The sequence below is a fragment of the Ceratotherium simum genome, chromosome 15 (genome assembly GCF_057802395.1).
Source record: "Ceratotherium simum simum isolate JZ-2026a chromosome 15, ASM5780239v1, whole genome shotgun sequence".
Taxonomy (NCBI): Eukaryota; Metazoa; Chordata; class Mammalia; order Perissodactyla; family Rhinocerotidae; genus Ceratotherium; species Ceratotherium simum.
The window spans coordinates 36,919,887-36,944,672 of record NC_141914.1 but is presented as its reverse complement, the minus strand read 5'-3'; the positions used below and the strand labels follow the sequence as shown (position 1 = coordinate 36,944,672).

The 24,786-nt window shown below is 45.7% G+C and overlaps 1 protein-coding gene across 1 annotated transcript in view; it reads right to left on the bottom strand.

Moving 5' to 3' along the window:
* Positions 1–24,786, bottom strand: part of DGKG (diacylglycerol kinase gamma) — a 156,441-nt gene that overhangs the window by 43,881 nt on the left and 87,774 nt on the right. Inside the window, exon 20 of the mRNA XM_087439893.1 lies at positions 14,075–14,165. Coding sequence (XP_087296019.1) covers positions 14,075–14,165 — 91 coding nt within the window. The remainder of the gene's footprint in view (positions 1–14,074; positions 14,166–24,786) is intronic.

Sequence of the window (24,786 nt, the reverse complement as noted above, 5' to 3'; positions counted from 1 at the left end):
CTCTTAGATTTCTTTTGATCTATAAATTCCCCGAATTTTTTTCCTTGTCTTTTGATATTTATTGAAGGAAATGGGTCATTTGTCCTGTACAACAGTGCTTCTCCAACTTCAGTGTTCCTACAAATCACTTCAGGATTATTCAAATGCAGATTCTGACTCAGGAGGTCTGAGGTGGGGCCTGAGATTCTGCATTTCTACATGCTCCCTGGTGACAGTGAGGCGGTGTCTGTGATGGACCACACTTTGAGAAGTAAGGCTGTAGCCTTATTCCAGATTCTGGATTTTGCGAATTGCATCTCTGAGGTGTCTTTTAAACATATTCCCAGTCTATCTTGTATATTTTCACTAAATTGGTACTTTTAGATCTAGAGGCTTGATCAGATTCAGGGTTGACTTTTTGGCAAGAATTCTTTATCAGTGGGGCTATTTCCTATTGCATCTCATTAGGAGGCACATAGTGTGTTTGTCTCATTTTTTTCTGATGTTCAGATTGGTTAGTGGTTCAGGTGTTGTCAGTCTGAATCTTTCATTATAAAATTATTGATCGGTGGATGATGATCCTGTCTAGACCCATTATTACAGTCTCCTAGTGGTAGGAGACCCTGGAGGACACCCTAGCATCCTTTCTGTGCTTTTGTTCCAAATCTCTACACATGCCATTTTCTCCATGAATTCTTCCCTATCCGCTCTCCAAAAAGGATCTCTCTCTTTCTCTCTTCTCCTGATTTGTGTTCTCATGGAATCAAAGACCCGGAGAGTCTTGAAATGTTATTCAGTCCAATCACCTCATTTTATAGATGAGAAAAATAGAGGTTAAAGAGGTGAAAGGCATGGCCCAATGTCCCATAGCTAATCAGAGTCAGCAGATCTGGAATTAGACCTTTGGTCATTTGGATTGGCAACCATGAGGTTGTGAGTGATTTTCTAAAGACGCAGTTTGGCAGCTGAATGAGGGCCAAAGCACCGAATCTTAGAATGGTAAAGCCAGATGGAACATTAGATTTGGTAATCTCTAATTACCAAAATGAGAACCATGAGGCCTGGAGTTGGTAAGTGACCTTCCTGGATTACACAGCTATCTCTTGGAAGAGCTAGGGCTTAACTAGGGTTTCTAGGGTGAGTCGGGATGGTAGTGAAGGCAGAGTGAGAATAGCTATGTGATTAGGTGGCAAACGGGGCTGGAGAAAGAAGATAGGATCTAAAAGGGTAATACAAATGAGGAAAAGGTTTTTCATGGATGTTTAAGGCAGAGGAGATACTCAATGGATAGGGGGAAGGGGAAGTTGAGAATGCCTAGGATGAAAAGTAGATGGGTGGAGGAAAAGATGCTGAAGGTAGAGGCGGGACATTGGTCTGGGGATGATACTGGAGTCCTTTCTTTCCCTAGCGAGTGAGAACTGGGAGGGGGCATCTTTTGAAGAGGGGGGTAGGGAAATGCTGAGCAATGTCTAGAGAAAACAATATTTCAGTTACAGTGGGAGGAAGAGAGAGGGCTGAGGAAGAGGTGGACAACATCTGGACACACTTGAATAGGGGTTCTGATGGGCTGAGAGGGGGATGGGCAGGAGGAGAGGGTGGCCTCCCTTGATACCTAGGTTCCATGTCAAAGGCTCAGATATACACTCAAGGTCAGAGGGGTGGCTGACATAAAGACCTGGCCAAGATCCCTAGCCCTTTTTTGAGGGAACAGGAGGCTGATAGGCATTAGGTGAAGGGAAAGCACTGATATGCCACCCTGTACAACCACAGGGTCCTGTAGGGCCCAGGTAAGGATGGGAGTGGTAGTGCTCATTTATAGTTGGAGCATTTCTGCTTTGGTAAGTGGGGAGGATATTTTCTCTGTGAATTGGCCTGGCAAATTGGAATGTAAGTTAGATGATGGGGAAGCCTGGGCTGGTCCAAGGTACCCTTTGGTTTGGGAAGAAGAGAGTAGCTGAAGAAGAGGATTAGGTGGGCCCTAGCAAAAGCCAGCCGTGGTAGCCCGAATTGGTCTGCATATTGGCCACAGAGTTGGGCCTCCTTGCTTTTGTTCCTGCCTAAACTACCCATCAGCTCTTTTGTGCCTATTAAAATCCTACCCTTCCAACTCAAAAGCTCTCTCCTCTATGAGGCTTTTCCCAATGCTCTAGCTAGAAATTGATCTTCTCTTTCTCTGAATTTTCATGGCTTTGTTTTTCTCTCTTATATGGAATGTGTATTCTGCCATGTATTCTGCATATTCGCCTGTCCACAGGAGACTTTAGGCCCCCAGAGGGTAGGGGCCATATGTGGCACAGCTCTGTGTTATCCATAGTTCCTAGCAGGTCTTATCCATACCAGATGTCCAATATAACTATTTGTTAACTGAAAGAAAGAATGTGTGGAGAAATTCCAAAATGGAAACCAAGGTGTTCCTTAAAAAAACCGACAAGGTTTCCTTCCTTTCAGATGAATTCCCATAATGCCCCAGGATGAATATATTGACTGAATGAAGTGGACTGAATGTCCTGATTAGGGAGAGATATGGAGGGTTAATCCAAGTCTGCGAGAAGTGGTCCTCTGATAACAGCAAAGGGAAATCTATATGTGAACATCTGGTAACAAGAATAGGGCACATGGGGTACGACTTATATGAGAGAGACATTATAAGAGATGGAAGACAAAAGCATTCATTCATCTATCAAGAATGATGAGAACCTACTTACTCTGTGCTAGACCCTGGGGATGGAGCAGAAATGGGACACAGGGGCTGTCCTCAAGGTGCTCACAGCAGGTCAATGCTAGAGGCAGTAGTGTGCTGCTAAATGCTTAACAGCAGGATCTCCAGGAAAAAAAAAAAGAAAAAGAAAAAGGAAGCTCTGATTGTGGTGTTCCATGGTGTAAATACTTCCACTATGGCCAATTTTAAGCTACCGATGTGACATCACTGAAAGCGGAATTGGGAAGAGATGCACCAGCAAGCGAGCTGGTTCCAGCACACCACTGAGAAGGAAGTGGATATCTGCCCAGCGGCAGGGCCTAGGGCCAGGATCGAGAAACTTACTGGGAGTGAAAGAAAAGCAGCCAGGGCAAACAATGATGTCTATTTTCCCTAGAGAAGAACTAGAGAGAATGTTTTTAGTGTTAATAATCTGGTGTGTATCCTGAGGGAAGAAAAGGCGATAAATTGAGTGGTGTTGATGAGTGGTAATAGCATTATTGGAAAGACAGTCCAGTACTATCTACATGTACAAAAAAATTGGCCTTGCACATAGGTAAATCTTATAGGACAGTGGTTTCCTCTGTATTCAGAGGGGCTGTTTCATATCATTTTAGGAGCTGATGTCTGTCATGGGCAGTTAGATACTAATTTAATACACACAAATGTTATATGATAATATTAATATATATCATTTATTGAGTAACTATTATGAACAGGGCACTTCATATATTTTATGTCTAATCCTTACAACCCTGCAATGTTGGTATTTGTATCCTCATTTTTACAGGTGAGGAAACATTGACTCAGTGAAACTAAGGAAGGTCCTTCTTTTCCTAATTTATCTAGGTTCATGGTAGGCTTCATGAACCTTCAGCTTTCTTATATGAGATGTAAATGACAAGATCAAGAAGACAGTCCAACTTATAGAGCATGTACTTGATGCCTATTAATCTTGTTCTTTGTTACCTACAAGACCATTTATGGAGTATTCTAAATACAGGAGATTTCATTCTTCATTTTAAGGAAGACGCTGGAAAGAAATGGAGTCTATCAAGAGAAGAGTGGTCAAGATAGTCATGGGTCTGTACCCCAAGTGATATAAGGAACTAGGGATGTTCAGCTCAGTGAAGATCAATAGGGAACATGGAAGATAGATCTTCAGCCCTATGAGGGGCAGTCACATGAAGGAGCGAAAAGGCATGTTCTGTGTGCCCCCAAAGTGTGGAAATAGGCCCAATGGAAGGAGAATTCAGTCATGCATCCCACAAACACTTATCGTGCACTCATTTTTTCCCAAGCATTGTGCTAAGTGCTGATAAGGGAAGGATATGAAGAACATGCACCCCTGTTCAACATTGGGAAGAATTTTCTGAAAGTCAGAGCTGTCCAGCAATAGAGCAGGTTTCTTTTTTTTTTTTTTTTTGTAAGGAGATCAGCCCTGTGCTAACATCTGCCAATCTTCCTCTTTTTTTGCTGAGGAAGACCGGCCCTGGGCTAACATCCGTGGCCATCTTCCTCCACTTTATCTGGGACGCTGCCACAGCATGGCTTGCCAAGCTGTGCGTGGGTGCGCGCCCAGGATCCGAACCAGCGAACCCTGGGCCGCCGCAGTGGAGCGTGTGCACTTAACCGCTTGCACCACTGGGCCCGCCCCAGGAGTTTTTGGCAAAGTAGTGAACTTTCTATCCTTGGAGTATAGTCATGCGTCCCTTAATGACAGGGACATGTTCTGAGAAATGCATTGTTAGGTGATTTCATTGTTGTGCGAACATCATAGCAAGTACTTACACAAACCTAGATGGTATAGCCTACTACATGCCTAGACTATATGGTACTAATCTTAGGGGACCACTGTCATATATGCGGTCTGTCGTTGACTGAAACATTGTTATGCAGTGCATGACAGGAGGAGGCTGGATGTGCACTTACCAGAATGTGCCAGAATGAATCTTTCTGTTGAGTGTAAGTGGGACTAAATCTCCTTCCAGTTCAGAGATTCAGAGTCTATGTTCAGCCTTGCTTTGTCAGGGTAGAGTGCTGTACTGAAAAAGTGTCATCATGACCCCCCTCCCACCAGCCTCGCCCACCCCGTTGTGTACTCTGCATTCTCTGACAGTAAGCTGTGGTGGGCCAGTTAGACTGGAAAGGGGCTGCCATCTGTGACAGGGATGATGGAGTTTTGGCGGGTTTGTGTGGGCTCAAGGAATGCAGCATTGAAGCCATGTACACACAACCTGCTTAAGAACATCCCATGGGCAGAAAATGTTTTCTTCCTCTTCAGCCCTCCTCTGTTGCTGTGCCAGAAGGGCACAATGGTGCTTTTGAGAGGGGCAGCTGGAAGGGGGTGTTGGCAGGGAGGCTGGAAGTAGAGCATTGCAGTTGTGGGGGGGGGGGGCAAATTCATTTCCAGGAGCGAGCCTGCACTGGGTGCCAGGTTCCAAAACAAAACTGCTGTTTCTCAGAGCTCGTGGTGGTGGGTTGCCTCAGAGTTGGACAGAGGGCAAAGCCATTTCCTATCCGCTGCTCCACCTTCCCCAAGTTAAAAAAACCTGTTGAAGCATTCTTGCTCTGGGTGCAGATTAACAGGCTCTGCTGTCTGTCTGGGGAGCGCAGATCAACTTGGGGTGGATGGGGCTTTCTGAGGGGGCAAACTTTCCTGCAGATGGAGCAGGGCTGATGGCCATAGGGACTGGCAGGGCTCAAGGGCAGGTAGGCTTCTGGGCCATGAGAGAGGGCTCAGAATGGAGACCTCTTCTGCCTTTCAGGGCCACTTCCTCTGACCCTGTAGCCACCAGGCACCCTTGCTGCCATATGGGCTCTGCCCACTCAGTGTCTTAACTCTCGTCAGTGGGAAAGAGGTGGGAGAACTCTGGCATTTCCTGTCCTGGGTTCACAGTTGTCCCAGACCCTCTGCTGCTTTCAAAGGTCCCAGCAACAGCTCAGAGATGGGCGTGGGAGGTTTTCCCACTCACCGCACAGTTAGGAGAAGGCCTGAGTGCAGGGCTGCAAGCTCAGCCATCGCTCCCTTTGTGTCACAAATGGAGTAAGGGGGGTCTCTTTTACTGTGGAGGCTCCCAACAAAAAGGTATCACTTGAGGCTGGTCAAGTGGTAATTTCTATTAGTGTTCACTCATGATGGGATTTTTCACACTTCGGTTCAATTTTACAATTAACAACTATAGAGCAATTACTTCATTTTAGGCACTGTGTTAGGCCTGGGGGTACAGAATGAATAAGATAGAGTCCTTGCTTCAGACAGCTGACTGCCTAATAGATATGCCAAGTCCTGAATGGAAGCCCGCTGCCAACTCAATAGACACATGCATTAGGAGGAAAGCAGAAGTGTAATGCAGAGGCCATCTCCGACAGATGCTGTGGCATTGGGGGGCACGTGGGCTTAAAACTCATCTGATCTTGGAGTACTTACTTATTTTTAGGAGACTCAGTGTCCTTGTGTAAATTGTGGGAATAATACACACCATGCAGATTTTTTATGAGGATTAAGTAAGACAATGTATGAAAGTGCCAGTATAGAGCTTGTCACAAGATAGGTGCTCTGAAAGTGGCTGCTGTTGTCATTAATTTGTTGATCCTAATGGACTTGAGATAGAACATGTATGTATGCACAGTGGTATTTATCTGAGCCCTTGTTAGATTATATGCCCTTTCTAAAAGTCAATTCTTCTACCTTTTTAATTCCTCTTCTATAGAAGACTGGGATCAGCAAGTTGATGACCTCCCTGACTAAGAAAGATAAACAAAGACCTATCTACTATAGCCAACAGGACATATTGGTATATAATATTCTCTGTCTGTTTCATAACCCAGTTGTAGAAGCAGAAAAGGAATGGAATGGTTCTCTTCCCCAAGGTCCCTAAATCTCCTAAGTGTGGAGAGGAAGACCATGAATTCTTTTCAATATTCTAAAAAAATCTAAGAGAAATAATACATTTCCTACTGACAGGGCCTCACAGTTCCTTATTACCTAAAAGATGCATTTGTCTGGTAGACATTGCTTGGGGAAAGTTATTCTTTCACCAAAGGACATTGGTGGTAGAAAAGTTAAGCTCACTGGGGTAGAGGTTAGCCTAGAGAATCTTCCAGGAATCTGTCGTGAGGGTGCCTCGGTCTTCTGAGACCTCCTTGGGCCTCATCGATCCCATGTGCTGTGTATCTCTCCACTGCTTTGTGAAAATGTAAGCATGAGAATTCATCCTTAAAAGTGATTCCCAAGTCCTTGGAAGACACCAAGTATGTATAGCCAGGAGTCCGAAGACAAAGAAAATCAAATCAATTCACAAAGAACAAAGGAAATGGAAAAGAACAAGAAAATAAAATCATATGGATGAATGGAGGCTTGAAGTGCAAGATGGGGTACACATTTGTAGGAAGTAAAAATGAGGGTCATTTAAGAGAGAGAAAAAGTTACGTGTCAGAACTGCAAGCCAACAACAGGATTTTATTAGAGAAAATTGACAGAAACAATTTCTTCTTAGTAGGCCGAAAGATTTTAAGGATCAGTGAAGGAAACTTGTAGTCAGCGCATGGCTGAAAGAGGTAGAGAGATAGGGAGGCTGGAGCTGTGTTTAAAAATGGATAATGTAAGAAATCAAAGAATCACAGAGGTCCTCCAGAGGCCTGATTTTAAAGGAACAAGGGCTAATATTATTACAGGATTGAAACAAGGCTGTCATTATAACAGTGCTGATCCCTGGTTGGTGATATTGTGGATTACTTTTCTTTTCTTTTTGCCCTTCTATAGTTTAAAATGTTTTACCATGAATTTGGATTACTTTTATCATCAGGAAAAGGGTTTAGCGCACATAGTAGGAGGAAGCAGGAAGAACCTGAGGTAGGGGCGTCTGGAGCAGTGAGAACTGTAGGATGGGCAAGAAGAAGTCTGAAGCAGCAAGAGCTGCCCTGGTGGTCTCACAATGAGGATAACGCTGGAATGATGGACCCGCTGGACTTGCTGGAGGAAGGGAATACACTAGAAGGAGGATGTTTCTCTGAGGCCCACTCCAGCCTTCCTTTTGACTCTAGGGTTTGATGCATCATCAGGTTGCCACCTTTTGTTTTCCAAGAACTCAAAATCCCTCCCAGCTCTCTTCTCAAGTTTCCTTTCCTCATGAATATGTTTTCATTGCATCTCCTTCAGAATCTCTGTAGCTGGGTTGATGGGAGGAGCCTTTGGCCAGTTCCTACCTTCATTACTCCAAGCTTTCAAAGGCTCTACCTGCCCAAGCTGAGAAAGTTTAGGTGATGCCAGAGGAGGCCAAGGTGCTTGAAGATCTCTTCCCCTCCGATTTAAGAGTGTGCAATATCGTAGGTGGATACCAAGGCAGAATAAGAGAGCGCCCCTCAGTTGGAGCTTGAGGCCCATAGATTCTCTTCTGCCACTTACTGGCTGGGTGAACTTGGTCAATCAACTTAACCTGTAAAGTCCTTGATTTCTCTTTTTGAAAAATAATGGTACTCAGTTGGATTGGAGTAGCTAAGGGTATCTGCCCAATCTTAAAGTAATCTGATTCAAGTGTCTTTACATGCACATGGCTGTTCTAAATGTTAGTTTTAGAATTTGGGATTCTCATAGACAGGGCCCATAGCATGATATGGATTCAATATCCCTAGCACTGTGCCCAGCGCACTCCTTTTTGTAAAATTAAATTTTCAAAAATCGAGATGAAATTCACATAACACAAAAGTAAGCATTTTAAAGCATATAATTTTGTGGCATTTAGTACTTTCACTCACACTGTTTTTTTCAAGTGTTAGAATAACACAGTCATTTGGGTTGGTTCCATTTTGTTGTAATAAAAGAATGCTGCACTGCACGTCCGTGCTCATCCTCTCATGAGCTCACGTGCAGGAAATTCTCTAGGTCTGGGCTGCGAAGAACCTGCTGGGTCATATGGTCTACAAGTGCATCTTCAGTTCAGTGTCTATTGCCAGACTACTCTCCAAACTGGATTACCACTAATGTTCCCACTTCCAGTGTCTGAGAGTTCCCATTCCTGCTCCTCCTCACCCTCACGGGGGGGGGGGGGGTGTTCTTGGAGCACTACAGAGCAGTTAAAGGAATGAACTAGCTCTACGGACATCCCCACGGAGAGATCTCAAGAACATACTGGTGAGTGAGAAAGGCAAGTGGCAGAGCATGATGGGATTGTGGGGGAACTCACTTCATCTGTAATGTTTTATTTCTTTGATTTAAAAAAATACTTGAGGGGCTGGCATCGTGATGTAGTTCGGCGCGCTCTGCTTCAGTGGCCCTGGTGGCTTGGGTCCGCGGATTTGGATCCTGGGCGTGGACCTACACCACACGTCAGTCATGCTGTGGCTGTGACCCACATACAAAATAGAGGAAGACTGGCACAGATGTTAGCTCAGGGCTAATCTTCCTCAAGCAAAGAAAAGGAGGAAGATTGGCAACAGATGTTAGCTCAGGGCAAATCTTCCTCAGGCAAAAACAAAAACAAAAATACTTGAAGGGAATAAAACAAAATATTGACAAATATCGATTATAAGTGAGAGGGAAATGGGAATATTTGATATACTGTTCTCAAGACTTTTGTATTTTTTTAAAAAAATCCTCAATTAAAAGGGCGGAACTGATGAGCAGAGATTCCCAAGATATATTGGATAACAGATTTTTTTGAGCAGCTTCCAAATTTGGACTCACTGTTCCCCATGCAGAGGTTCATATTAGTGGAGTGGGCCAGCTTTCCCTTCTGAACATTGTTTTAAAGCAGATAAAATATCAAGGAATTTTGGAAGTTTTTATTTTTAGCTAGTAAAGTGAAAAATTTCCACAGCATGTAAAACAAGTGCTCGAGTTGAAGCCTGCCTGGTTTGCTCCACCTAACTGTGATCACTTCTAAAAACCTTTGCAAGGCTATTCTGGGCCTGGGGTGGGGGAAGTGACTCAGTGCACACCTCCCTCACCCCATCCCCCACCTGTTTATTTGAGTGAAATCAGATTAGAATGAACATCAAGGGTGGCTTTGGAAGGGAACAGAAGTCAGAGACTCCAAGAGATGCTGAGAGACTGCCTTAGACCAGGGATGATGACAGTCATGTGGGTGACATGCTGGCTTCTTTTTTTTTTTATTTGGTGAGGAAGATTGGCTCTCAGCTAACATCCATTGCCAATCTTCCTCTTTTTGCTTGAGGAAGATTGTCACTGAGCTAACATCTTGTGCCCATCTTCCTCTATTTGGTATGTGGGATGCCACCACAGCATGGCTCGATGAGCAGTGTGTAGGTCCAAACCTGGGATCCAGGCCCATGAACCACAGGCCGCCAAAGCAGAGCAGGCGAACTTAACCACTATGTCACTGGGCTGGCCCCACATGCTGGCTTCTTAATTGGAGTCAACCACGACTTACTGAGCACCCATTTTCCAGAAGAGCACTAGCTTTCACAGGTCTTCCCCTGTGTTCCTTAAAGGAAGCATTTAGAGCGAGCATTTGCAGTATTTTTTTAGGCTCTCTTCTTGATAAACGTAAAAATCTCATGCTATCTGAAATGTTAAATGGAAGTATGTGAATCAAAGCAGATCAGATATGCCCCATACATGGTTGAGAATCTATGCTCTAGACTGAAGAGCCAGTACTGCTCTGAAACTCCCAGGTTTGGGGTAAATCTGGATTTGAAGCCTGACCTAACCACTCCTAGGCTGTGGACCTCAGGTGAGCTTGCCTTCTTTCAGCTTCTGTCCCCTTCTTTGGAAAGGCAATTACGACACCTGCCACTTGGGGCTGCTTTGCAGATTCCATGAGGCACTTAGTATCATTGCCATTTACTTAAAAAAAACAGAAAACCTGAAAACTTGAATCTGAATAATAGCTTTGGTCAGGAGCCTAACCCCTCCCCATTTTATAGATGAGAATACTGAGGCCCAGACACACAGTTCAGCAAGTTACTTAACCTAATTGCAGAACAGGGCTAACCTCCAGGCCTTATGCATTCAGGCCAGGCCCCTTTTACTGTGCCAGCCCTGACTGCGTGTCTGCAGGTGAGCAGTAGATCTAGAGTCACCTTCTCCCCTACCTGAGTATCTGAGCCCCCCAAAACAGTGTCCAGTGTGATCTGGCTCCCATGGCTCCCCAGGACCCCTGGATCCAGTTTCCTTAGCACTAGTTAAGTGAGTACTATATTAACTAGATCTTGCGTGTTCTGTCGACTGGGCTATAAGCTTTATTTCAGAGAAGGGACCAAGTCTCCTAGTTCTTCTCAATAAGACACTGCCTCAGAGAAACAGGCTGTATTCCATGTGAGAGACTTTTAATGGACACCTTCCCTGCATTACCTCATTTTAGTTTTAAGTTTCACCATCCAACTTTTTACCAGCATCACACACACCTATACACACGAAGAAACTAAATAGACCTCCGTATCTGTTCCACTGAACCCTTACCTTTGTGCCCCTTCTCAAGTCGCTGAACCTCTCAGCCTCCGGTTCCTCACCCATAATGTGAGGAAATTAATATTTGCCCTGCGTGTTCTAAAATGCCATGCTGTGTGGGAAAACCTTTTGTAAGCTTTAAGGCAGTTTTTCTCTCTGACCCTCTCTCCTACCATCCATTTCTTCCTCAAATGAGCAGTAGGACTGTGTATTCTGTTCTTTTAAAGCATTTCTCAGCAGACCTGCCCAGCTGCCCTGGTTCCCAGCTGAAAGGGAACCAAATGGTCCCACATTCAATAAAGGAGGAAGAGATAGTGCATCCATGCTGAAGAATTCACTGGGTTCTAGCACTTGTTAGGCAAATCTCTATTTATTGGGTTCTAAGCTAAATTCATTCTGGGAGACCTAGAATCTTCCCTCTTACCAGTTTCCAGCAATGAAATCTTGGTAAAGTTACTTAATGTATCTGAGCCTCAGTTTCCTTGTTTAAAAAATGTGCTAATACTTGCCTCACTGGGTTACTGTGCCAAATGAGGACACGTTCTGGGAGGCAGTCAAAGCATGTGACTTTTTCCTCTTCCCTTTTTACTTTCTCTTCCTTCTGTTTACTCTGCTAAACCTCTGTGCCTCAGCTTGCTTTTCCATGAAACTGGGATAATAATACCTGGCCTACTTAGCTCACAGGGTTGTAGTGTGACTAGGGAACAAGGCTGCGGTGGGGCTTTGAGAACGGTGACATGTGGTATAAATACCTGTATGGAGTTATTCTCGGGATCGCTGACCTTGAACTGATGAGTGGGCTGGTCCTCAGAGGCCTGAGCTGTGGTGTGCAGTGGCCACATTTAGAAGGTCACTTAACGTGGCTGCCCTGCCTGCTCTTCCTGAGGCCCCTGATGCTCTCACATCTACTTGTGGTGCTCTGCTGCCTCCTAACACCTGTCACTCACATGTCTCACCCCCTTCTGTCTCTGTCTCCCTCTGGATCACAAAGCACAGGACCATCCACCCACTGCTCTCTGGATGCAAAAATGTGCCTGCCCCAATCCTGCGGCCTGTCAGAAGCTGCCTGTCACATGATCCCCCCCCTTACCCTCATGAATAAATACTAAAAAGACCCATTATGGGGAGAAGAGGGAAACAGGAAGTGCTCCAGAAAGCCCCCAACAACCTACAGTGTGAACAACCCATCCCCTCCAGACGCCACCAGCATCCTTAGCAATGAGGCCACCAGCCCCCTCTGCGGTTGAGGAAGAGCCTTTGCGTCTGGGACCAGAGGGGACCTTTGGCATGGCCGGCCTGGAGCCTGGAGCTGGGAGGGCGGGCCACAGAGGCAGGAGAGCTGAGCTGCTCTATTCTGGGCACAGTTTCAAGGCCAGCTGCAGGGAGAACAAGCAGCCGCTGTGTGCCTGCAGCTGGCAGTGGTTAGGCCAGGGCTGTCCCTCACTGGGGGTATATTTAAAGAGAGCCCACCAGAGGATCATGCCAACAGGAAAAACGCACACATATCTCTGTTAGCCTAGCTCTGTCTCCTGCCCAGCCCTCTCCTCCTCTCTGCAGCTCCCAGGCAGTGGATTTACCTATCAATAGAGGACAGCTGGCTCCTCAGCCCCTCCCAGGTGGGGGTGGTACCACCTGGGGACACATGCCCCTGGCTCCTGGGCCTCTCTGCTCTCTGACTGAGCTGGCCAAAAGTTCAGGGGATTAGCCAGGATCGGATCCTCCCACCCCGGGGTTGGTAACCCAGCAACCGACGGGGAGAGGCAGGCAGATGAGTCAAATAGAAGCACAGAATCTCTGGCTTTGTGTTCTGTTTGTGAAAACTCCCTGTGAGTGCAGGCTCCCTTCCGGCAGGGAGTGGTGGGGCTTTCCCACACTGCTTCAGGCCAAATGCTCCTCCTCAAAGGGATGCCCAGGCCCCACTTGACTGCTAATGCAGGCTTAGGGACAAAGCCGGTGGGCCAGGAGGAGCCCACCCTGGCTCAACTCTTCTCAAGTGAAAACAAGACTATGGCCCCAAATCCCACGGGAAGGTGGGTTTGTAGCTGAGAACTAAGGGAATTGATGGGCCTGAGGTCCTGCAGAGCAGAGACAGAGCTGGTGTGCGTGGCAGTGTGGGCTTTCAGGAGGCCAGAGGCCAAGGAGACCTTCTCACAGCAGTGAGAAGACTTCATGAGAGCAACTGAGCAGAAGTGGGGTGAGGGGTTGGGAAGTGGGCAGCTTATCAACCAGGGAAGGGAAGACAACAGGCAAACTGTCTGAGGCAGGCTGCTACAAGTGCCGGAAGAGGTAGTAAAACATGAGTGCACCAACAGGATCAGCTACATAATTGAGGGGCTCAGTTCAAAATGAAAATCCAGGGCCTTTGTTAAAAAATTATCAAGAATTTCAAGATGGTGACAGAAAAGCATTAGACGGAGGGCCCTTCTGAGTGACTGCACAGGCTGCACACCCACAAAGTCTACCTAGGTACCTATGAGTTGGCTCCTTGAAGCAGCTATGAAAGTGGAGGTGGGGTGAGCTGGGGGATGTCTAGTCACCTCTGGCCTCAATCCCCATACCCCTCACCCCTGCTACTGGCCATCAGTTCCCAGGCTTTTACCAGGCTTGGGACATGGCTTCTACCCAACAGCAGCTCCTCTCTCTGTGCTGGTGGCAACTAAGTCTTCGCCTCTCTGAAAAGAAGGAATTGTAAAGCTGTGGTGGGGGGAGGGCTGAGGGCAGGAATGGACTGTGGCCCTGGTCTTCTGGACCTCTAGGCCCCAGAACCCCAAGCACTCCCTGGACAGACCAAGAAAGGCAGGTCTAGCAATTGGAGCCTCCTCTGAGTGAGGTTGTAGAGGTGTTTGGGAACAGATTGGAGGTACAATAAATGGACTACACTCTGGATCACCTCTTAAAAACCCAAGGGGACATGTCCTGTGGGTGTATGTGACAGTCCAGGAGCAGAACCAAGATCCAGGAAACCTTCTCCTTACTTGGGAACTTACCTCCAACTCTATGTGGTCATGGAGTTTCTTGCAGGTGGCTGCAAAGGTCTCCGAGGTGCCAAATTCAAAGTACCACAGCTTGTTCTTCATCCTGGACCACAAAACAGAGAGATGGCTTAATAGTCTGTATCTGAAATGGTCGTGTAAAATAGCTATGCTACTGGGGCTGGGAGGCCCAAGTCCTCAGCATTCCCCAGTCTTATGTTTTCAGCACTTGTTAATCAGATGATTAGGGATGGAAATGTTTTACCAACTGTTCTTGCTATGAACTTAAAGAAAAATCCATTCATTTCTTAGACATCATGGCTACTCTGGGTGAACTGCCAATTGCCCTGTGAACTTGTTGGTCAGAGCAGAAGAGAGACCTGCTTGCCTCTGTATCTGGATCAAGGGAAGAGTTCCATGAAAATTAACCAGAGGTGGCAAGTGACAGCATGCTCTGGTCACTGTCCTTTCTACTACTAATGCAGCAGAGCCCTCTCTTGGATATAGTTAGGGTACAAAGGGAAGATCAGACAGCCTTTTGAGACTTAAGGGATGTACAGTCTTGGGACAGAAGAGGAATAGCCCTACACTAAACCAGCCAAAATATGTGCTACTTTGTGCTCTGATTAGGGGGAGCAGAGTGAAGAGAATTAGACACAGATTTGCAGGCAAGGTGGAAAGAGAAGAAAAAAAAGTGACTTGTTTGGTAGCAATAGTTCTCTCCACTGCTTTCTCAATTGTATTTGCTTAAGCCATGAGAATCCTTCATTTAGGGGTGGACCTTGTTGTATTTGCTTCAAAGTAAGAGTTCACCATTTTAAGTTTTAAAAATTTTCAACATTACCCTTAGCAGGGAAAAAAACAAACAATGGGGTTCCCATGTAGCTGGGGGCTTTGCAAGTCAGATGGTGTATCCCGACACTTGGTCATTTTGATCAGATGGTCTCACCAGGAAGTGTTTCTGAAGGTATTCCATTCCTTCCATCCCAACTGTTGTCCCATTATCAGGGGCTGGTGAAGAGAAGGGACACCTGTCCAGTTTATAAGCTGGCAGATTTTGCTAAGGAAGGATTAAACAAAATCACATTCTTCTTGGCACCTTCTTCAGGAGAAGGGAAGCCACCTTGCATATTGCTAATCCTGCGTCCTCAGATTTGTGGACTAAGAGGAAAGGAGCATTCCTCAGAAGGAAGAAGGCTCTTATTTCTTCCTAGTATTCTTTAGGCCGTAGCAGATGACTCTTCAAAATAACAGACACAACTTTTCTTTCTGCATTTCTGAAAGAGTCCACCTAGAGCTTGAAGATGAGACTGTGTTCTTCTATTGCAAGAAGATTTCTAAGATCTGGTTGATTGGGAAGTAGCCTTTCCGACTCTTAGTATACATGAAAAGAAATGATAAATGATGAAGGAAGTAAAAAGGAGCAAGATTTAGGGAGTTATGTCTTATGAAGAAAGTCAGAGGAACTGGGTGTTCTTTAAGTAGACCAGCGCTTCTCAACCAGTGCGCTGCGGCACTGGTATGCCTGAGACACCCACCTCCTCAGCCTTCATGGGGCCAGGCTGAACCCCGATGTCACAGCAGGCATTCTCACCTGTATGCCAGACAAATGGTATTGTTTTTTGTGCATGCCACAGTATGAAAAAATATCAGGAAACACTGTTCTAAATCACTGGTTCTCTGTGTGCACAGTAATGTGAAGACAAATTGCCTGGGGATTTCATTAAAATGCAAATTCTGATTTGGTAGTTCAGGATTGAGACCCAAGACTTCCTTGTTTTCTAACAAGCTGCTGATGCGGGTCCAGGGGTCACACTTGGAGTTGTGAGGATCTGGAGACTACATTTGTGCTTCTGAAACACTAGTGATCATAAGAATGACCTGGGGAATGTGATTAAAATGCTGCTTCCTGGGATTCAATCTGTAGAGATTCTATGTGATAGTTGTGGGATGGGGCCCGGGAATATGCATTTTATGAGTGACTAGGTGATCTTTATGTAGGTGGTCAGTTGTCAGGACTTTGAGAAACATTGCTCTAGATCCCAATGAAATGATAACCAAGGAAGAGGACAGACCGATTAAACTTGAAAGAGGATTTCTCAGGGAGGAAAGAATGAGGGTCAGTGCCTTTCAATAGACAATGATGGCAAAAGACCCAGTAACAGGAAAAACACAGATTGTCATAAATGTCAAGGCTGAGCATTCCTCTCCGGCAGTGAGAGCATTTCTGTAACCAGGAGACCTGCACTGTGATTCCATTTTCAAATATCACTGCTGGTCTGAATCATGACTTTTGAAAGTTATTGCCAGGAGATTTAGAGTTTTAATAAAAATTTCCGGAAGCCACAAGCTATTTTTGCCCAGAAGTGGCTCTTCTGATGATCTAATAAGGTTAAGAGGTCATGGTTAGGTCAGTTTCACAGAATGACTGAGAGTATCAAACAGACTACTTGTCCATTGCTGGCTGTGTAACCTTTGGCAAGTTTTTAAGTCTCAATTTGCTCCTCTGTAAAATGGAGATAATAAAAAGATCTGCTTCAAAGGGTAGTTAAGAAGATTAAATGAGATGATTGCAAAGCACTTATAATGTTTGCTGCATAGTAAGCTCACCAGGAATGTTAGCTACTTACATAGTAGCTATTATTTCAATGTCTTGAGTTGGCATATTTGGATAATGTCGTAAGGCAAAAATGACAGATCAGGTTGGGTAGCCGTAGATATTATATATTCAAATTTTTCTGGGACAGAAAAACGTGTGATCATATTTGTCAGATCATGTGTCTTGACTTTTGGTTAAAAACATATGTTCCCCACATTTCTAATCTAATAGACTTGCCCAGAGTCATAGACCACAGCCTAATCCTTGGTTAATTATCTTGTCTGGTCACACAATTGTCTAAAGATGTGATGTTGATTGCGAATATGCTTCTGAGAAAGTGCCTGTTTGGTGTGAGACAAAGTGTTCACCAATTCAAGAAACATTCATTGTGCCAGGATTAGATGGGGGTGTAATAGGTACAATGAAGAACAAAACACAGGACTCCATGAGCCAGGTATCTGCGGAGGACAGACAAAGAAACAGACCATAGTCTTGGGCTAAGGACTAAGCACTGGGAGTATCTAGGAGGAGGGACATCCAATTCTTAGTGGGCCAGGGGCAGTTAAAGAAGCATCCTAGGGAGGTGATGCCAGGCTTGAGTTCCGAAGGATGTGGAAGGGAACAGAGAAGGTGGAAGAAGAGCATCCCAGGCAGAGGAAGAAGCCCAAGCAACGGCACAAGGCAAGAAAGAACATAAACCTGCTGGAGGGGACCTGGAACTCAAGGGGGGTACGGATTGGCCAGGTAAGGCTGTAGAGGCAGACAGGAGCAAGATTATAAAGGCTAGGGATGCCATGCTTAGGTGTTTGGGCTTTATCTTAAAGTCTATAGTGTGTCATGGACCATCCTTAAGTGGGGGTGGTGGTAGGCAGGTGGCAGTAGTGACCTGATCAGATTTGTGCTTTTTAAAGATCACTCTGTCCCAAGTGTGGAGAGTGGATTGGAAGGAGTGGGTACAGACTGGAGGCCTGAAGAATAGTTTGGAGGTGGTGTAGAAATCCAAGAGAGAATTGGGAAGGGCCTGAACAAAGGTAGTGACAGTAGAGTTTGGGAAAAGAGAATGGATTCACAAGCTAAAATTTATGAGGTAGAACTGACAGGGTTGGTTGGTTGTAAGGAGTGAGTGAGAAGGAGCAGACAAAGTGACATGGAAGTTTTTGTCTTAGACTGCATGATAGATGACACGTGCCATTCGCTGAGAGAGGGGCACAGGAGATCAATTCTCCAGTGGCAGTCCTCTTTGTAATTTAAGGATAGCTCTTTTGTTTTTTGGCCCATCCATCCATCCATCCATCCATCCATCCATCCATCCATCCATCCATCCACCCATCCATCATTCTATCCATCCATCCATGCATTCATTCATCCATTCATCCATTGCTCCATCCACAGAATATCTACTGAGCCCTACTACGGGCAAGGCACTGCGTAGGGCCTGGAGATAAGTGATAAATATTAAAGGCAGGACCTGTGCCCTCATAAAGTTTACATACTTTTAATAGCTTTACCAAGGTGCTAACATTTGACCTCTGACCCACATGAGACTACGTGTTCAAAATCTAAGAACTTTTATTTCTTCTCTTTTACCTCAGCGACGTTTTAGTTAGAAGTGAATACATTCTATTCCCATGGCCCTTTAGTTTTGCACTCTGCTAAACATTTTGCATACATTATCTCTTTCAGTTCTCAGAAGAGCCGTATGAGGTAGGTACTGCTGCTACAAATAAGGAAACTAAGACTTGTGGAGGTTAAGTAACTTTCCTGAGGTTGCAGAGCAAGTAAATGCAGAGGGGGCACCCAACCCTGACTGTCTGACCTCAGAGCCTGTGCTCTGCTACCCTGCCACCCCATCATAGGATGTGTTTGCATATTGTATAGTGTGGTGTTGTGCACTCCTATTTCACTTACTAGACTGCTGTGGTTCTCCTTTGCCAGGTAGTTAAACGGATGCGCTTCGGGGCCTGGGATGTTAGTGGTTGCATCACATCCTAGGAAAGGCTGTCTGATGAAGATTGTCAGGCCCTCCCAGCTCCCAGTGGCTAGGGGAGTTCTAGAGGAGCGTGAATCAGATTTGTCACAGAAACTCCTGGTTTTGAATCTACACAGTTTCAGAGAGTCAGGAAGACTAGAGTTGATTCCTGGCAAAACCAGATGCTCCTAGGATGCCCTGTACCTTTTCTTCTCTCAGCTCACCCAGAAATGGGGCAGAAATTGTGCCCTTGAACCATTCCCAACATAGAGTGGAACAGGGAAAGCCGGGAGACAAACATAAATTGCACTTTAGGTACCTCCCACTTTAGGTTAAACATGGGCCATTTTCGGCCACTCATAATAAGACAGGGCAGTGTTGCCTAATGCAGAGACCCCAGAACAGAATCAAAGAGCCCTGGGTTCAATGATGAATGCCCTTATGGGTCGTGTAACTTTGAGCAAAGTTTTTACTTTTCTAAGCCTCTTTACCCATAAAATGGGCTAATACTTAACTCACAGAGTGTTGTAAAAATTAAATGAGATATGTAAAATCTTCTAGAACAGGTCTTGGTCTATAGAAAGCCCTCATCCCCTATACACATTAAAAATTTGTTGACTGAATGCTCCTGATGCCTTGTCAATAATCAAAATACTCTCTTCCTAATGAAGGTCACTTATCTGGTTACTCAGAAAAATAGCCACTAGCCTTTATTTGAGATAATATAAACGGGGATTATTTTGGTTGCCTATGTCCCAGCCACCAAAATGGTTGAATGTACAAAGGAGGGGCCATGAGGGTAGGGACAGAGACAGGAAGAGCTTCCTATTGGGATAAAGGCTGATCAGGTAAAGATGGCTCCCAGGGCCCTGCAGGACTGAGGTCAGCCATTAATGGTGGGCCCTGAGGTGGAGGTTGGCTTCAGGCCAAGCGACATAAGAGAAGATAAGACAGAACCTTTCTTTGTATATGTTGGGATGTTGTTGCCAAGGACCTCACTGACAGGCTGATCTGAGGCGAGGTTCCCTGCAGGTTACTGGCTGCCCGTTTTCTCAGCTGCTATGAGATCAGGAAGGAAACCATACTCCCAGCCTACTGTCATTGCATACCAAGACACCTGGGGAGCAGTAATCTGGAGTCTTTGTTCTGTCTACACTGGCAGAGCAGATCTGTATAGCAGGGAGTGCTGACAGGTTATTTATTGACCTGGAGGTAGAGAAAGCCTCTGTCAGGAAGGGTTTGGCCTTTTGGTTTTGCACTCTGCTAAACAGTTTACATATATTATCTCTTTCCACTCTCAGAAGAACCCCTATGAATAGCTACTGTTGCTACAAATAAGGAAATTCACAGATGCAAGTGAATTCTCCTCTGTCTCATGTTGCCTTTCCTCCTCTTCCTTTACTAGTACCAGCACCTTCCCAAAGCCTTTGGTAAGAGCCTATCGGCATGTGATACCTTATAATTTGAGGTGGGAGACGCAGCCCCCACTCTCTCTGCCAACCAGAGAGCGTGAATACCAGTGTTTCTTCTTTTTTGAGGATGTCTCTCCAGCCATTTTACTCTTAGCCCTTACTGGAGGATTGCTGCTGCTGCATGGACACTGACTGGCTTTTGTCTGTTTCACCTTCAGTTGTCCAAGAACATGGCATTCGCAATCTGAGAGGCTAGGGTTCATGCCTGGCTCTGCCACTTTCTGGCTTATTTAAGTTCTTTGAACCTTCATTTCTTCTTCTACAAAATGGGACTATTATTCTCTAACCAACAAAGTCGTAAAGCTCTAGTGGCAAAACGCAGAGCCCGGAGCAGGTGTTTCATGCATGGTAAGTGCTCACTAACTGTTCTTTCTTGTTGCTAGGAGACACAATCACTGGGAAGGAAACTCATCCCCCAGCGGCTCCAGGGGGTAGGGGCAGGAGCAGTGTGGGGGTCGATCCCAGGCAGCCAATATTTTTTGAAGAAACTAAAACCAACAATGTTTTAATGACTTCTGGAATGCTTTTTCTGCATCTCTCTTCCTGAGTTTTTTTTGGCCCACCATTTCTTTCCTTCTCATAATCACCTTTCAGCTGGAGATGACTAATCCTTAACCAGTTGTCTGAGGCTGATTTCCAGGTCCACGAAACTCCTAGGGTCACTGTCAGGCTCTACACTACCTAGGTGAACCCGTTCTTGAGGCAGAAGACCCTAATCTGGGCTCCAGGGGACTTTCAGTCACATGGAGGAGTGGCAAACAGCAGCAGTGACACGTGGGTTGACTCTATTTCTGGGTTTTCTCAATTTCCCTCTGCTTTATAAGAAAAATAACATCGATTGCACACTAGTTAGTTGAATCTTTTCATTTGACAGATGAGGGAAAAATGAGACTAATTAAAAATGTTCTTTTATATTTGTCAGCAAATTAGGGCTGGATTTAGTCATTATCCTGACAGCCTACAAATAGCCTGTTTTCAAGGATGTCCACAAGTAAAACCAAGCTAGCTGCTGGGCATTTTTACCAGCAAAGGCAACGAGCCTCTGATGGCCCTTTTTTGATACTCTAGAAGTTTTAAGAGTGATGGACTTTTGAAGTCATCAAAACATGAAACCATTTCATTGAGCTTAAAAGGCTCCAGAGAGGACACTACAGCTATTTCTAGAAATAGGAGCCCTTGAAGTGAAGGTATTCCTCTTTGTGGTTTGGACTTTGATAATCAGATTCTCTGAGTGGGTCATGACTCAAACAGTCAGGCTTCTGTGTCAGCCGGCGAAACAGATTCTACCCACAAGATGGTGTTCTGTGTTGTGCTGTGGAGGCAGAATTAAGTGGTGGAGGCCATGCTAGGCCAGCAGGCAGGAGACCTGCCTTCCAGCCCCAGTTCCTATACACACTAGCATGTGACACCATAAGTTACTTGGGGTCTCCTGGCTTCAATTTCCTCATCCTACATTGAAGGGCTCAGAACAGCTGATTTCTAAGGCTTCTTTAAGCTCCCTGAACAAGTGGAGATAACACAATACAGGACAGGGTGGGAGGGCCCATGTGCCCCACAACTGCCGCCAGGTAGAAGGATGGGCTTTTTTAGAGAGAAGCCAGAAATATGTGTTTTTATGTAAAATCTCCTGATTATTAGAGTTGGCAACTAATTCAACTTTTTAAAAGAACACTGTATTGGCCAAAAACTACACACCTGGGGAAAACTATGCTTAGCCAAAAGGCTACTTGGGTACATTAATTATAAATTTTCATAAGGTTCATCTCAACTGAAAAACAAAACAAATGATCTCACTCAAGACTCTTATGGGTTTGCTGGGTTAGTGGTAGTGTGATTGCTACTCCTGCTGAAGACAGTAGACTAGTGTCAGGTTACCAATGTAAATAATAATCTAGCAAAACCAAACAGGTATGATAGTAACGCAGGAAGGGCAAATGCTACTTGAGCTGAATTATAATTTAATGATCAATGTTAGTAATAACATTGAGAATACTTTCTCTGTTATCATTTTACATTATTTGAATCCCAAGTGCCTTTGGAAGTTTAGTAATTATGTTAACGGAAGTTTAGATCAAAGATTTAAGAAAGAAAAACAACAGCCAAGGCAGGTGGGCTTGGCTCTAAGGCCAGGATGTCGAGTCCTGTAAGGGGCCCGTGACCGTCACTCACAGGTGCTGCAGGGGCCATCTGTGTCACCCGCACACCCAGCTGCCCTGGCCCATCAGAGAGCTTGTCACCACATCTAATCTACCCTGCATGCCGTCCCCTGTTCTCACTGCTCATTGGAATGGGCACTCGGTGACCCTCAGGCACGGAGCTGTGGATGGAGGAATCTTTTCCAAGCAGGGGCAGTAGCCCCTTTGGTCAAGGGAAAGCGAACCCCCAGCGATCAGGAAGGAGGCTTTATAAATAGCTGTTTTTGTTCTCCGAGTGTGACTCTTGTGCCCGCTGTTCCTGCCAACAGATTTGTCTTGGCTCTGTGTATTTCAGCTTCAAGGGGCAAGGTATTCCCTGGCTTTTTTCCATACTCGAAACAAGACTGGTGTTCATGGCACTCAGAAAATCTAGGGTGGTGAATGGATGGAAGGACTCGAGACTAGAGAACAGGAGGGGGTGGGCAGAAACATGGGGAACAAAAGTGAGGGGAGAGCGCAAGAAGGGGCTAAAGAAAAAAAAAAGACCAAGAAAGGAGAGAGAAACCTGCCTAGGGGTATTTTATAGTATAAATATGGAATCCTCTTGATAACCTATGAAGGCACGTCTTAAGTCATTTTCATGTGTGAAAAATTACCTGTAAAATCGCAGATGACAGATTGTTTGCACTTAATGGGATTTTGGGGTCCAGGGATTCCCAGCCAGGGGATCACAGGTTCCAAGGAATCTTCCAAAGGATAAAAGTAGTCAACATTTCTTAATGTGGAATAGTATTTGTGCATTTACTCATAATAAAGACTGCATAGACTAACTAGTGGGTAAAACTTTTTTGACATGGAATGGAATTAAATCAATTACATTGGTTACCTTTTGGTAACCAGAGGCACTGGCTGAATGGCAAATGGATGTTGAATAATAAAAATGGCAAAACAAATTATTACTTAGAACAACTTTTTGGTTGACAGAAATCTTATTCAATATGGCACCCATGTGAGGGGTGATGAGGAATGAACAAAAACAGTGCACTATTTGATAGTAAAAGGGTGCATGCAGAACTACTACTCCGTGCCAGCTCCAGATGGTGGGTCTCTTCTAAGCCATAGCAGCCTTCTCACGGCACAGGTTGGGGAACTGACACCAGTCCTTGATGTGCTGGGAGGTGCAGAGCTGGAATTCAACCCCCAGCTCCCGACTTCCAGTCCTTAAACCTTACCTTCCCACTCCCTCTGGCCCCCATTGCTATGCCCCAGAGGCATCTGAGAGAAGTGGAAAAGTCAGCCAAAGCCACAAGAGTTAGTGACTGCAAAGCTGCCGGCCATTCTCGTTCATGCTTGTGGGCTGGGTTTGCTCACATCTACCACTCAGGCCACGGGCATGGCCACGAGATCCCAGCATGGCCACGAGACCCCGGCTCTGGCTGCTCAGCACCCTCTGGCACTCTTTGCAGTCTGTGGTTTGGGCCTCCCCATTGGTCTCTGGTCTCTACTCTTGCCCCAAAATAGCAAAGAGCCAAACCCACTGGCCTCATGTCCAGAGCAGCCTCTCCAACCCTTCCAGGGTAAGACTGGCTCCAAAGAATCTACTCCTTCTGAACAGGGACCCTTCTCTTCCACATAAGACAGTTTGTTTCTATGGACTGTGCACATATTCTCCTTTGATAGCTCTCCCGAATTCTGTCTGACCCTGACAATATCTCCTGCTAAGGGCAGGACTCCAGCACAAAGTCTGCCGAAGTCTGAAATCGGATCCTCCCCCACTGCAGCACCCGGGGACACACGTGTGCACCAGTGGGCACACACACAGCCTGAAACTGAGAGGCTTCTCTGATTCTCTTGAGCCACGGAAGCTAAGCGTGCTCACAGACACTGCCTATCTGTGGCCACGGGGTCTCTCTGAGGCCCCACAGCCCAACCTGAGAACTGCCGCAATGATGTGAATGCCACCACATGGTCCTGCCTCTTTGGGGGTGACCCTCAGGAGAGACAGCTGGTGAGGCAGCTCGAGTTTTCCTCTCCCGAGGGCCTGAGTCTCCAGGGTGTTTTTCTAGTCAGTATCTGTCCTTGCCAGAGAAAATATCTCCCTTCCCCCACCAAAAAAAAAAAAAAAAAAAAAAAATCTCACAGAGTTTGGCTGCTCCTTAGCAATCCTTTCTCCCTTTGAAGATTTACTCGTGGAAAGAAAATCCCCTTCAGGCCGATTCGGCTGAGGCTAGAGGGCCCTGAATAAGCTGGCTCTCACAGTTCTCAGACAGCCAAGTCAAACACGGGGACAAAAAGAAATCCCATGCTGGAGGGAGTGGGGCAGAGGCAGACGGGTATGTGTGTCTTCAGGTTCTGTAATGATTGCTTAGCTGTCGTGTAGGTTTTTGATTCTGAACTAGGCTTTCCCAGCATTCAGGCATCCATCAGCCCAGGAAGCTGGTATTTGAAGGCAGGCGGGGACCATTAAGGCCCAGGTGGGCGAGGACGGCTGATTAGATCATAAGCCCTGAATGCCTAGAGAAGGTGGGCCACTTTGCTGGAATTGAGCTCTT